This window comes from Muscardinus avellanarius (assembly GCF_963383645.1).
Source record: "Muscardinus avellanarius genome assembly, chromosome: 3".
NCBI classification, from domain to species: Eukaryota; Metazoa; Chordata; class Mammalia; order Rodentia; family Gliridae; genus Muscardinus; species Muscardinus avellanarius.
This window is the reverse complement of record NC_137788.1, coordinates 18578638-18593998: the sequence shown is the minus strand read 5'-3', so window position 1 is coordinate 18593998 and position 15361 is coordinate 18578638. Positions and strand designations below refer to the sequence as shown.

General features: G+C 52.6%; 1 protein-coding gene across 1 annotated transcript; it reads left to right on the top strand.

The window, feature by feature from the left end:
- Positions 1-7673: 7673 nt before the first annotated feature.
- Positions 7674-8146, top strand: ID3 (inhibitor of DNA binding 3; the record flags this gene model as incomplete). The annotated part of the gene is made up of 2 exons (XM_080692538.1): positions 7674-7973; positions 8087-8146. The coding sequence occupies 2 exons, from the start codon at positions 7674-7676 to the stop codon at positions 8144-8146; spliced, it is 360 nt and encodes a 119-aa protein (XP_080548664.1).
- Between the last annotated feature and the right edge of the window lie 7215 nt (positions 8147-15361).

Below are 15361 nucleotides of genomic sequence, written 5' to 3'. Positions count from 1 at the left end.
ATTTGAATGTGTGTGTGTGTGTGTGTGTGTGTGTTACTGAGGATTGAATCTAGAGGCATTACATCTCCAAACTCTACCCCCAGCCGCCTTATTTTATTTTTATTTTGAAACAGGGTCTCTCTAGGTTGATGAGAGTCTCACTACTTGCTGAGGCTGACCTCAAACTTGCAATCCTTCTGTCTCAGCCTCCCAAGTACTGGGATTGCAAGTGTGTGCCACCATGCTGGGCTCCTACATTTGAATTTTAAATCTTGCCTTTAAGTGGTGGTCTCTCAAAAATGATGACAGGGCCAGGCGTAGTGGCACACCCTTGTAATCCCCAAGTTTGGGAGGTGGAGACAGGAGGATCACAAAGGTTCGAAGCCAGCCACGCTGGCTGTTTCCAAATAAAAATATAAAATAGGTCTGGCAGTGTAGCCTGGCAGTATAAGGGTTTCCAGGAACCCCAGTACCACCAAAAAAAAAAAAAAATGATTACAGGGATAGAACTTAATTCAGTATATCTTTATGAAATGTCCTATCTGTACCAGGTACCATTGTGACCAGGAAGACAAATAAGTTTTGTTTTTGTTTTTGTTTTTTTGTTTTTGCGGTACTGAGGATTGAACCCAGGGACATTCTACCTCCAAGATACACCCCCAGCCCTCTACATTTTATTCTTTATTTTGAAACAGGGTCTCACTGAGTTGTAGAGGGCCTAAGTAGCTGAGGCTGTCCATGAACCACGATCCTCCTGTCTCAGCCTCCCGAATGCTGGGATCACAAGCGTGCGCCACCAGCCACCACGCTGGTCTCAGACAAAATTTTATGGCAAGGCAGATAGATGAGCTTTGGGACGTGGTTGGGAAAGTTCAGTGAAAATACAAGTCCTTTTTAGAAACAGTAGACTCTACACTATATTTTTATAATATTTTTTCCTTTCACTATGTGATAAGTTGGAATTCGATTCCCTCATCCCCTACGGACACTCTCTAAAGTGTAGAAGTTCAAAGCTTTTCACCTAGAGGATAACGGAAGCAGGGCTTGTCCCCGTCTGTCCTCAGCCCTGAACCGCTAGGGAAGTGAAGGGGCTGGTCCTTGTGTCTAGGGGCTCTGCGGCTGGAGCATGTGTCTCTGACGTGGTGTGTATCGGTATCTGCACCACAGGCCTAGGTTCAAATTCTGATTATTGCCCCCCAACCCCCACCAGCCAGGTGGACAAGTCTCTCTGAACTTTACTATCTTTGTCTAGAAATTAATAATACCAACAAACAACCTTGAAGACAAAACTTTTTTTTAATATAATCTCAAAAAACCTTGAGATTCCACAAGGTAAAATTGACAATGCATTCAGCACAGAATAGGTCCTCAGGAAATAACTCCCTCCCGCTTGTCAGTGGGTGACTACCCTTCTTCCCCACCTGCAGACCCAGCCCTTGGGCCTCCCAAGGCCACTGCCTGCCTGCTGAGGTAAGGAGCCAGCTAGCTGCGGACGGTGTGGCTGCGCCACGCTGGGCTGGAAGACAAGGATGAACGCAGCTTCCAAGCTGACTTCTAGGCACAATACTAGTCATTCCATATTTTAAGAGGAAACATCAAGTTGGGCGTGGTGGCACACGCCCCCAATCCCAGTTCTTGGAAAGCCGAGACAAGAGGATCTCCAGGCAACTTAAAGAGACCCCCAGGAACTTAGTAAGACCCTGTTTCAAAGAAAAAATTATATAGGGCTGGGGGATGTAGCTCAAAGGTAGAACACACCTAGGTTCAATTCCTAGTTAACACACACAAAAGAAGAAAGGTTAAGGTTTAGGCTATGGCTCAGGGGTGGAGTGCACGTACAAGGTCCTCGGTTTGAGTCCCAGCACCAAAAAATAAATGAATAAGCCAGGCATGGCGACGCACCCTTGCAATCCCAGAACTTAGGAGGTCGAGACAGGGGGATTGCCCGTTCAAAGCCAGCCTCAGCAATTTAGCAAGGTTCTCAGCAACCCAGGGAGATTCTGTTTCCAAAGAAGAAATAGAATCAGGCTAGGGGTGTAGCTTGAGGGTTGAATGGCTCTGGGTTCAATCCCAAGAACCAAAGACAAGCATACAAACAAGTAAAAGAGTAAAGCTCTGAAGCATGGACAGCTTGAAATGTCTAAAAACTTCAGTGCTTTGAGTCTCTCTGCACAGAAAACAATGCTTTTCCCTGACATCCCCCAAGACCTACGTGTCCCCTTCCTAACTGATGGTCCACTCTCGCTATCCTCTATCTTAAAAGAATAAGCCCCGCTCAGGTCCAGGCTACCTTCCCAGGAGGTTTTTCAGAAAGGCCGAAGGCAACGTGCAGGTGCCAAAGGACAGAAGCTCTGAGGCAGGCCGGCCTGGAAACAAACCTGGGATCTGCTCCTTACTAGCTATGTGACATTCACACCTCTGAGCCTCGGTCTCCTTGCCCATAAAATGGTTCCGTGGGAAGAGACGGGACCAGTGGTGGCGCTCACTGGTAGAACATCTGGCTAGCATGTGCAAGGCCCTAGGTCCAATCCCCAGCTCTGAGATCAACCACAGCAAAACAAAACACCCTAACAGGAGAGAAGGCAAACAGGTTGCCATAGATGAGAAGAGGAGGAGGAGGAGGAGGAGGGCTGAATGCTAGAGTAGCCTATCTTAAAGACCTCTGAAGTCACCACCACCACACACAAAGACTGTCATCTCAGGACTACCTTTCTCAGTACTGCCCACCTTCCTGAAATGGTCTCAGCAGGAGCCCCTGACCTCACCTGCACCTCCCACCCCACTCAGCATGGGTGACATCGCATCAGAGCGCATAAAAATAACTGCTGGTTCCCAGAGTGCTCAGTTCCTGTCCCTCCCAGCTGTGAGGTAGATGGACTGACATTACTTCATAGAGGCGATAACTGAGGGGAATTGAGGGCAGCTAGCCTGGGCAAGGATTTTTTTTTTTCTTTTCTTTCGTGGTACTAAGGAGGCAACGCAGGGGCATTCTACCTCCGAGCTACATTCCCAGACCTATTATATATATATACATATATACATATATATATAATTTGGAAACAGGGTCTCTTAAACCAGCAGAGGTTGGCTTCTAACCTGCGTAATCCACCTTCTCAGCCTCCCAAATGCGGGGATTACATGCATGCGCTACCACCCCTGGCTCCCAGCCCTATTTTTTATTCTTTATTTTGAAACAGGCTCTCACTAAGTTGCAAAGGGCCTTACTCAGTAGCTGAGGCTGGCCACAAACCTATGATCCTCCTGTCTCAGCCTCCCAAGTCCTGGGATTACAAGTGTGCGCCACCACGCCCGGCTCTGGGCAAGGATTTGAGCCTGGTCTTCACTGGGAATCCTCTGTGGCGTCCTGGGATCATCTGGTCTCCAGCTGCACTTTGGGGTCCAGACTTGCAGAGGGGAAGAGAATGGATAGTTCTGGTGTATGGTTGGGGGGTCCTCAGCACACCTTTACAGGCGCCTTGCAAATCAACAGGTACGTATTAGGAAAGGCAGCATCTGGGAATGTGGAGCCTGCAGCAGACCACCCTGGTGCTAATGAGAGTTTAGGGGGAGGTGTTGCCAGGGAGTCTGAGGAGGAGGAGATCTGGGTCCTGGCCACAGGTCAGTCACTGACTTCCCAAGTAATCCTGGGCAAAATTCTAAGGCCCCCTTGGTCCCCAAGTAAGTAGGGAAAAGATAGCTGGATTGATAGAATCCCAGTCTAGGAAAAAAAGGCATCTGCCATCCTCATCATCATTAATTTGGCTTTGAAATCAACGCTTCAGAGATCCCACTGCCACCGTGTTTACAATTGTTAAGTCAAAACAGTATAACTTAATAGTTTTGCCAACTCCTCAAGAAAAAAAATCAGAGAGCACATCACTGATTTTTTTTTTTTTTTACTTTTGGCAGAGGAAGATTCGGTTCCTGGAAATGCTTACAAAATGATTCCTGACACTGGGAGGAGATAGTTAAAAGGGGGAAAAAAAAGGGAAATAATTATATACATACAAGATAAAGGAAGAAGGTGGAAAGAAAGGGACTAAACAAAAGAAAGAGCTAAAAGGGAACGGGGAAGACTTTAAAGGGCCCCAATTCCAGCGACGTTATCAAGTTCTCGGCATCTGCAATTCACAAGCCGCTCGCGGCCCGGGCGGCGCAGGCCCCGCCCCTCTCTCGGGTGTCGGGCGCTCATTGGCGGGGGAGGCCGTCGGCGGCCGGTGACTGCCCGAGGAAAGGTTGCCTGGGACACGCATCCCTGTGTGAACGCATGACGTCCCACCCTGGCGCCAGGCTGTCTGGGGCTGAGTCTTAGATCAACACAGCTGTGGGACCGGGACCCACAGCTGGGCAAAGGAGCGGATTCCTCAACAAAAAATAGGATTGTGAGAAAAGTTCTGAAACAAAAACAGCGCAGACAAAAGCCTTAATGACATCCTTTCATAAAAATAAAAAATGCAAGAGGGGGGAAAAAGCTGGTAAAAGGAGCAGAACTGGGAACAGAAAGTTCAGAGGCATTTATTTGGAATAAGAGGCTGAGGCCCCGCCACCACTCAACGAGATGCTAGCTAGCAGAACACCGAGCTAGCCGGCCAGGCTGCTGTTGGAGAAAACTCTCTGGGTTTAAACTCTATTGAGTGTTCCCAACCCAACCGGAACCCGCTTCTTTCAGAGTTAGAATCTTAGAGAAGACCCTTAAAAGTTGCTCCCCCCACCCAAAAAAAAAAAAAAAGGCCCAGGAAGAAAATTGTCAAGGGCAAGATATTGGCACAGACAAGGCAGATTTCTGCTTGGTAATCCCACTACATCCTTCTGCCTTTAGGTCACACGGCTCATGGGTATTTAAGCCTGGAAGTATCGTGGGAAATAACAAATGTGAAGTTGATTTGCAAACCATTATTCGCTAGCCAAGCGCCAGGGGTCTGTGGCAGTAATGGGAGAAGGAAAGGAGAATCTGGATGGGTCCAGCACCACCACACACCTTGCCCCACACCCACTGGCACCTGGGAGACAGAGAGGTCCCTCGGAGGGAGCGTGTCAAGAGGCATTTTGCAGAGAAAAGCCATTCACTAAGCATTTGTTGAATGAGTGAGGTCGGTCTGATTAGCTCCATTTCGTGGACAGGAAAAATGAGGCCGGAGTGGAGACTTACCCAAAGTTCACACAATTAATGAAAGGGAACAGTGGAGATTTGAGCATTAGTGTGTCTGGCCCTGGAGGCCATGATTTTTCTAGAACCTCCCACCTTGACTATTTCATACCAACCACAGAAGTCTGCATGACAGAAAAAAAAAAAAAAAGGATCCTTGCTGGTCATGCATGAGTCCCAAAAAAAAAAAAAAAAAGGATCCTTGCTGGTCATGCATGAGTCCCAAAAAAAAAAAAGGATCCTTGCTGGTCATGCATGAGTCCCAGGAGCCAACCATCCACCACTTTCACTTTCTGTAACCAAATAGCTGGCACTCGACTTCTGTAGCATAGAGACAGATTTGTCTACCTACAGGTCTTTTTTTCCTCTCTTACACTGAAAAGACGATCTTGGAAAACATTAATATTCCAAGAAGAGAATTTTTGAAGACCTCTTTTGTCTTGGATCACAGAGTCCGTGGTATGACGGCAAAGAACCAGGCTTCGAGACTGGCTGTGGTGTGGTACTGGACAGGTTTTACGAAAGGATTTAAGATATTTAGCATCATCTCTTCTTCTTTTTTTTTTTTTTCCAGTACTGGGGATGGAACCCAGGGGCCCTATTTTTTATTCTTTATTTTGAAACCGGGTCTCTCTGAGTTGCAAAGGGCCTAAGTAGCGGAGGCTGTCCGTGAACCGCGATCCTCTGGTCTCAGCCTCTCGGATGCTGGAATTACAAGCTGGTGTCACCATGCCCGGCAATTATCTCTTCATTTTACACAAAAGGCAACTAAAGTCAGGTTATCAGAACTTGTTCGAGATTATATAACTAAGCTGGGCAAGGTCGCGGACATCTGTACTCCCAATACTTGGGAGGCTGAAACAGGAGGATTTCAGGTTTGCAGTCAGCCTCAGCAATTCAGCCAGATTCTCAGCAACCTAGTGAGATCCTGTTTTGAAAAAGAAAGAAGAAGGAAAAAATAAAAAAAAACAACAACGGAGATTCCATGACTGGTGATTGGCAGAGCTGGCATGTTGCACCCAGAGCTCCTAATTCTAAGTCCAGTGTCCTTCCTACTATAACTATTTGAGACTCTCCCAGCTCCGAGCTCCTATTGTCCTGTTAATCAGTACCACACACGATTGAGTCCTTAATTGTTTCCTGTGTTAATCTTGTCTCCCCAAATTGTGAGATTCTTGGGGACCAGGAGCCACTCCATAAATATTTACTAACTAGTTGATTAAGAAAGCAATCATTGGAAAAATCCCACTTGGTCATTTCCAAGATAAAAACCAGCCTCTCAGAACTGCAGATTCCCCAAGGCCCTGGGAAGTGACAAGAAGAATGGGCAGCGCTCGCAGGGTGACCGGTTGCAACGCAGGCTTCAGCTCGCCTGCCCGCCGCCCCTTTTCCTGGTCTTGCAGACAGAGCTAGCGCTACTTCAGCAGGGCTAAGAATAATCAAGTCCAGGTGGCTGCCCTTCCCTAGCAGAAAGGGGCAGGCAAAAGAGGGTCCAAATTACCATTGTTTTCTGCACAGTAGCATATGGAAAGCGGGGGACAAGAAGACCCTAGGGCTAAAACCCAGTGGGGAGGGGGGTTCCTAAGGAGGCCTATGTAGAAATTGTTCCTTTTGGTCCCCCATAATTGAAACTCTGTTCAAAATTCTACTCATACTCACTTCTAAAGCCCAACTGGGCATATATTTTATTCCTTATGGAGTTCATGGGGTAAAAGGTCTGAGTTCTTTTCTTTCCCCTGCAAAAAGCATGAATTCAAGCGGCTTTCTCCTCTTTTTTTTTCCTTTTCCCCAGTTGCTCAAATAAATAGTGTTCTTTGCTCAAACCCCCTTCCCCTCCTCCTTCTGCAATCTCAGCGCCTAGCCCAAATCTGTTTTCTTCATTGTAACCTCAGCTTCACCGCAATTAATTTTTTTTCCCTCTGGTCACAAGATAATTCCTGACGCCAGTGAGTCTGGAGGTCAGGCGAACAGCAAATTGGGGAACAAGGCGGCACTAATTCCTTACAAGTTTCCCTTGAAAAAATCTTGTGCTTTTAAAGAGAGAGAGAGAGGGAAAGCTTCTTAGCTGTCCAGGGATTTATGACCTCGGAGGAGCTGTGGGTTCGAACCAATGTTGGACTGAGTGGACTGGCAAGAGGGCAAGGGACCTCAAAGATCTGGGGCGCCGCCAGGAAAGGGCAAATTCTTAAAGTTAATGGCTTTAAGTGATTCTTTTTTTAAAATCCGTGCTGGCGAAGAGGCCCGCCTTTCCCCAGTATCAGCGCTTCCTCATTCTTTGAATCCGCGGCTTCGCGGTCTTCGGCGTCAGACCAGCAGGAGGAAGCCTGTTAGCAATTTAAGAGTGCTGTGAACGCCCAGGGCTGGAGGGGGCGTGGCTTGTGGTCGCGGGGCGGGACCAGAGGGGGCCGTTTTGAATAAAGGGGCGTGTCTTCGTAGCGGGCTCTATAAAAGTGGCCTGGCGCGCGGGCGTGCACGCATTGCAATCTGCTCTAGTGCTTACTAGGAGGTTTTCTTCCTCCTCTCGGTATCTCCAGCCTCACGGTCTATCATGAAGGCGCTGAGCCCGGTTCGCGGCTGCTACGAGGCGGTCTGCTGCCTGTCCGAACGCAGTCTGGCTATCGCGCGGGGCCGCGGCAAGAGCCCAGCGGCCGAGGAGCCATTAAGCCTTCTGGATGACATGAACCACTGCTACTCGCGCCTGCGGGAACTGGTGCCCGGAGTCCCGCGGGGCACTCAGCTTAGCCAGGTGGAAATCCTGCAGCGCGTCATCGACTACATCCTCGACCTGCAGGTGGTCCTTGCCGAGCCGGCCCCCGGACCCCCAGATGGCCCGCACCTCCCTATCCAGGTACGTGGGAGACGCGGTGGGGCGGGGCTGAGCCCGGGGCCTGGGATGCTGCGCGCTCTCCTCCTTCATCCTTCAGTGCCTTGAGGTAATTCTCCCCTCCTATCCTTTCTCAGACAGCTGAGCTCGCTCCGGAACTTGTGATCTCCAACGATAAGAGGAGCTTCTGCCACTGACCCGGCCGTCCTGGACCTCCAGGTGAGAATCCATCCCATCCTCGGGCGAGGGGGTGTAGAGGGCAAATCTGGGAGTTGGCAGGTCCTCTTAAAAGTACCATCTCTTCCTCGGCTTTACTAAACTGAGACCAGAGAGGGTCAAGTGACTTGTCCCAGGTCACTTCAAATGAATGGCATAACCAAATTCCATCTGAAGGGCGTTTTGCACTTAAGCGCACGTTGCCCCTGCCCAGCTCCCCCGGTGACCAAACATGTGGAAAAGTAGGCGCGGGTCCGGCTAAATAAAATAGTCTCTCTGTTCGAAGTGGTAAAGGGAGCTGTGTCTTCTTCAGCACCCCCCCCCGGGGGGGGTTCCTTCCAAGGGGAGGGGTAGTGACAGATCCGCCTGTGGTCCTTTGGCGCCAAGTGGGTGGGGGTAGTGTGGGGCGCAGTTATCAGCTGGAGGTAGAGACCAAGTTTCCTCCCTGGCGCCGGCCAGTCTGCGAATGGCCCCCGCCTCGGCGCGCTCGGCGGAAACTGACGGCTCCCTGCTCCTCTCTCCTCCCCCGCCCAGAACGCAGGTGCTGGCGCCCGTTCCGCCTGGGACTCGGAGACCCTCTTCGGCCGGAAGCCCGAGGGCATGGAGGAGCCCCAACCTCGCCCTGCCCACCTCCTTCCCCAAACCCTTGCCTGGAGGCTGGACTTGGCGCCCGCGCGGGAGCGGAGGACTGTGAACTTGGGTGGCCCGAGAGCCAGAGCTAGCGCTGGTCACCAGCTGGGCAACGGCACCCTGCCCCCACCATCCCCAAGTTTTAAAGACTGTCTCTTCGGAGCCTGGAGGGCCGGCGGCTGGGGAGTGGCCGCCCTCCGGACTCTGCCAAGGCGACGTCAGAGCTGGGCTTCTGGTCTCCTTGGAGAAAGGCTCCGTTGCCCTGTATGAACTCTATAATAGAGTTATATAGCTTTTGTACCTTTTTTGCAGAAAGGTGACTTTCTGTAATCATGCGATGTATATTAAACTTTTTATAAAAGTTAACATTTTGCATAATAAACGATTTTTAAACACTTGGTATGTGATCTCTTCAGATGCGCGGTCCTTAAGTACTAATGTTCTCACGTGCTAACAAGGGAGATAAATATCCTCTTGAAACTTGGGAAGAAAAAAACTCATTCATTCCCTTAGAGAGGTGGGAACTCCCAGCTGAAACAGGGTGGTGGGGTGGTGGGAAGGGCTCATGATGGGAGCCCCCCTTTATCCACTGGGGATTGGGATGCCTTTCTAGCAGGGGTTGCAGTCAGAGTGGAGCCTCCACTCGACCTCATCTGGTGCCCAGTCCTGGGTGGTGGTTGATGGACCCACTTCAGAGGTTGATAAGCTGAGCACTGGACCTGGTTTTCTTTCCCTCTTGTTCTGGGTTCTGGCCTTCTCCTGGGCTTCCGGTCTCTCCTCAACCCCGCAGCCATTCTGACAGGATTTGCAGGCTGGTTGGGAAGTACAGGTACTAATCCTCTAAGCCATGTATGCAAACTCTGACCCTGAGCTAGGAATTTGGGGGGAGGCCCCAGAGCCCTCACTCCTGGCATTCCTGCACCTCCTGCATTAGGAACCTACTCTAGGCATCTTTGTGCCTGTATCTTCATGGGAACAGTGGGGCTCTGGGTGATGGTTCCGACCCAAGTTGTCATAGGTCCTTGAGAGCAGAGATGAGATTTGAACCTTAACATTGTCTAGGATTGTGGTGGATGGGGTCCCAGACTGGCTACTCCATGGGTCCAAGCTGGGGCAGAAGGCACTATCTCAATCAATCCAAGCCATCCCCTACCGCCCTCCCCTCCAACCTGGTAACTCCCCAGGTGGGCCCAACAGACACCTGGTCTCACCAGATTCCTGTTTATGATATGATCTCACCTGCGTGTTGGCCCCTGGCATGTGTTACTTTACTATTTCATAACAAACAGGTCACGTCATCACCTTTTGTGCCTTAGCCCTGATGCACTTTCTGGGGTGAACAGGGGCATGTGGAGGGGGGCAACTTTTGCCTTTACCCACCAACCAGTCAGTCTCCCAGCCTCACCATTGTGTCTCAGCCTGTTTCAGGCCCTGGGTCTCCCCTGACCTGATGGAAGGTATGAACACTCTTCCGGAAAACACACACACACACACACACACACACACACACACACACACACACACAAACTTTGAAGCTAACTTCCAACTCTCTGGATGTCCATGTAGTAAACCTTTGCCCCAAATAAACTGCAAGGCCCCAGTTGGGTCTCCCTTGGGTTACATGTTAGGCGCTCTATGGTGGTTGTGGGGACAGGCACGCCAGGGTGCAAAGCCTACTTCCTGGCCTGTATGCGTGCAGGATAGAGACTCTGCCTTGGTTTTCATACCTGCAAAAGGAGCTGAGCTTGGGGAAGCAGTTCTGAGGTGCCTAGCTCCACCTCATTAAATGCATTAGTTATTCCATTAACTGAGATAAAGCTGAGCATTAATCTCATGGCTTTTGCCCTGCAGAAGCTGCAAGACTGGAGAAGAGCCACGGAGCTCTGTCGCCATGTGACCTTGAGCGAGCACTTTCTCTGGGTCGCTCTCCACGGTCCCAGCCACCGCGGGGACAGGAGATAATGGTGGGAAAGTTCTTTGAAATGCGTCACACACCTACGAGGTATTATTAAGCTAATTCCAAGGAAATTGCTTGTCAGGACTCCCAGGGCTGAGCTGTTCAGGTGGCCGGGACAAAAGCTTAGACCAGCAGGCCAATCCATTAGTCATTAGCGGGTGAAAGCAATTTGACCCTAGGACTGAAAACTCCGAGAGAGAGGATACTGTCTTGTGTCAGAATCGCCTATCGAGGGCCTGCGAGGTTCCAGATTCCATTTTATCTTCATTTCTTTCTAATTCTCACGGCAACCCAGCAAAGGCAGTATCATCATTCCTGTTTTAAGAAGAGATTCGGGCTGAATAGGGTGATCCAGGTCACAGCAGGTAACCGGCAGGAGCAGGTTTAGGGAGGCTTCCTCCAACTTTAAAGCCCATGTCCTCACCTTGACTTCAGACGGGCTTTTTTCCCTGAGCCCGACACAGATTTGGTCCCCAGAGGGAGCTTATTGAAGGAAAGACCTAAGGCCACCCCTGGTCTCTCCCTCCTCTGTGAAAGAGGGATGGTGGAATCTCCCCTTCGGGTTTGTGGTTTAGATAACAGACAATGCTCATAAAGTACCCACCAGGCTCCCTGAACTCCAGGGAGAACCACGCCCTGTCACCCGAGTGTCTCGGGCTCACTTCACTTGCAACCTGCACCTAAGCTCTGCTTTGGGAGAGGAGATTTCCTTTAGAAACGCACGAGCCCAAAACAGGCAAATTAACTCGCCCGTGGCCGCTGGCGACACCCGACCGGTGCCCCGAGGAGCGGGCCAGTTAGACTCGGCTGTGGGTGCGCGGGACCACCTCCGGCCTCGGCGCCCCCCCCCGCCCCCACCTCGCCCTCCACCCGCCCGCGGCCTCCGTGGGAGAGCCGCCCCGCCCGCGCCGCCGGGGGCGGGGCCTGCGCACGTGGCGCGGCGCCCGGGGCGGGGCCTGAGGCCACGCCCACCGCCCGCCCCGCCCCGGCGCCCGCTCCCCCCGCGGGCCCTGGGGGCCGCTCGCAGGTGTTCGCTGGCGCCCGGATGTCTGAGCTCCGGCTCCGCGCTGGCTCCGGCTCCCTCCGCAGCCCGCGGGCGGGGCTCGCAGCCCATCCGGAGCCTCGCGGCGCCCCCGCCGCCCCGCCGGCAGCGCGGCCTCCCGGTTCCCAGCCTCCGGGCCTGGGGGGCCCCCGCGCCGCCGACCCCGCCGCTCTGCCGCCCCCAGCTGCGTCGGCCGCGGCGCCCCTCGCTTCCCGCCTCGGCCGCGGCCCGTCCCTTCCTTCCTTCATTCTCGCGGGCGGCTGCATTCCTCGAGCGCCTGCGGCCGGCCCCGCGAGGCCCTGCGGCCTGCCCGGGCCTCGGCCCCCGCCCCGCCCTCCTGCCTCCGCGGGCACGGGGCTGGCCTTTCCAGTGCCCCCCGTGACTTCCCCTGGTAGGGGTCAGCCGGCGGCAAGGTCAAGGGGCCTCTGGGTGCCGGAGGTCACTCGGCGAGTGGCCGGTTGAAGCGTGGCCAGCGTTGAGGTTGAGCCAGTCGGTGGCAAGGGTCGGGGACAGGCAGATAGAACTGAGCAGTGGTCAGCCTGTGTGCTGGCTTACGTGGACGGGGTGTGGGAGTGAGCCTGAGTGTAGGGACAGGGACCGCCAGGATCAGGGTGGTAGGTCACCTGGAAAGCAGGATTAGGGGGTTGCTGCTTTATGGTATTGGGAATTGAGCCCCTGGGCTCGATTCTGGAGCTCCCCCCCTCCCCCCCCGTCCTGTTTTCTTTTTATTTTGAAGCAGGGTCTCACTAGGTTGGTGAGTCTACTCCTTGCTGAGGCTGTCCTGGAACCTGCGATCTCCTTTCGCAGCCTCCCAAGTACTGGATTACAGTTGTGTGCCACCACACCCGGGTAGGGGGTCGCTTTTGACAAGCCAGGTAAGAGGGTTAGTTCTCTGTAGTCTTCTGAGCTTATGGCCTGGGGCACATGGCTCTGTGTCCTCCCACCACCCCATCTAAGCACCACTCCTTCCAGCTGGGGCACCCTCTCTCCTGACCACCCCTCTCTCCTGACCACCCCTCTGTCTTCTGCAGATGTGGCAGGCACAGGCCTACATTGAGGATTGTTAGAGCCCAGGCTGATGGCAGTGTTGGCCAGATCTGGAGGCCCTGGACTTCCCAGGGATCCTACACCAGGGCCACCCATGTTTAACAGGCAAGTGGACACTCTACACTTTTTTTTTTTTTTTTTATCATTTGTTCAGAAATCTAAAGCCCAAGCAGGGTATCATGCCTACAATCCCAGTACTTGGGAGGCTGAGACAGGAGGATCGTGGGTTCAAGGACAACCTTAGCAAGAGTGAGATTCTAACTAACCTAGTCAGACCTTGTTTCCAAATAAATAAAATCAGTCTGGGGGTGTAGCTTGAAGGTAGAATGCCTCTGGGTTCAATCCCTAGTACCACACACAAACACACACACACCAAATCCCATCACATGTGTGGCCCAAAGAGGGCCAGGAGCTTTCTCAGGGACACACTGCAAGTTAGTGGTCAAGAGTGCACTGGAACCAGTCTCTAGCTTCCTGCCCAGCACTGACTCTGTCTCGGCGTCTCTCTTTAATGTGATACTGCGGATGCAGTTCAGGGGTGTTCTACCTCTGATCCTCAGCCTCAGCCCTATTTTATTTTTTATTTTGAAATGGTCTCCTTAAGTTGCTGATCAGCTAACCACATTGCTGATGCTGGCCTCAAACCTGTGATCCTCCTGTTTCAGCCTCCTAAGTACTGGAATTACAGGTGTGTTCTACCAGGCTTGGCTTTCAGGCCTGTTTTCACCGTAAAACCCACTTTAAGATGGGGCATTTGCGGCTCTGAGACCCTCACCCACAGCCGTCACCAAGGGACTGCCCGGGGCTGACTGCACAGCTCCTCTCCTGAAGCTCGGGACAGAGAAGTCAAGGCTGGTGCCTCCTCAGAGCACAGTTCCCGGCATGGCCCACCCGCACCCTCCCTCCTCCCTTTTGAGGAGCACGGAACAAGGGTGGCCAAGTGTGGGCTGGAAGTGGAGGAGGGAGACTGGGAGAAGTGCTGGGGAAACGCTTAGCTGGGCTCTTGTAGGAACATATGGAACTCATTACCCTAAGTCAAGGTGGTCGCTGGCCAGCTGGCAGCCGGCGGGTTTGGGGCTGTAAGTGTGCGTTGTGTGGCAGTGGGGGTACTTGAGGCCCAGCAGACTCCCCAGAATAACCCACCGCCCAGCGATCCTGGCTCTTGGTAAACCTCATTTTGTTTCCAGCCTGTGCCGTTTCTAGCATCCAAAAGAAAGCTTTAAGGCACACCCCGGCATGGAGCCACAGTGGGGTACACAGGGAAGGGATGAACCAGCAGACAGACAACCACACTCCCCGACCTGACCCCTGGCCCCAGCAGGACCAGGGGCCTGGTAGGTCTCACTGAGGGTCCAGACGCATGAACTGTGAGCCCAGCTTCCTCCTAGGGAAGAGTGAAGCCCGAGGGGTCTCCGTGTTGATGTCAGTCACGTCTTCTTCAGACTCAACTCCATATACAAAGGCAGTGGTAAGAATGCTTTAAAGAGACTTTTGTGTGTGTGTGTGTGTGTGGTACGGGAATGGAACCCAGGGACATTCTATCTCCAAGCGACACCCCCAGCCCTATTTTTCTTTATTTTGAAACAGGGTCTCACTGAGTTGCAGAGGGCTTCACTAAGTAGCTGAGTCTGCCCCCAAATTGCGATCCTCCTGTCTCAGCCTCCCAAATGCTGGGATCACAAGCGTGCGCCACCAACGCCCGGCTAGTGGTAGAGCATTTGCCTAGCACGTGTGAGGCCCTGGGTTCAGTCCCTGGTACCACCAAGGAAAAAGGAAAATAAAAATCTAGAACCTGCCAGGCGTGGTGGCGTACACCTGTAATCCCAGTAGGTGGGAGGCTGAGACGGGAGAATCGCAAGTTCAAGGCCAGCCTCCGCAATTTAGCGAGGCCCTCTGCAACTTAGTGAGAACTTGTTTCAAAATGAAAAATAAAATAGGGCCGGAGTGTAGCTCAGACATAGACCACCCCTGGGTTCAATCCCGAGTACCACGTGCAAGGAAAATCTAAAACTTGTGCAGAGTGATGTGTCCTGCAGAGATGGCCTCTCCCAGCCACAGAGCCTCCAGGTACTTTCCCTCCGTGAGCCTGGGAGTCAGACAGACGGCTGAAACCCCAGCTTTGCCATTTATCAGCTAAGCTGTCCCAGGTAAGTAACCTGTCCTCTCTGAGCCTCACACCATTGATGTGAGGATTAAATTAGAGGACGTACGTAAAGAGCCTGGCGCCGGCCCGCCCTGGGTGGCCTTCGCCTGGGAGTTGGCTGGGCTGGGTGTCAGTCTCTCTATATTGTCTCTGCCTGCCTGCCCAGCCGGCAGTACCGTGGGCTCAAGCCTGCCTGCCCAGTGCTGGCGTGTGTCACAGCCCCTTCCTCCCGCCCACCGTGCCGCGCGACAGCAGGGCTGGCCCGGAGCCTAGGCTCCAGAACTCAGGCATCTTGGACTAGTTCCTTCACCTCTGTGAGCGGGGGACACTGTGAGGATCCTGACCCTCGTCCACAGGGGTGCAGTGAGGATGCAGTG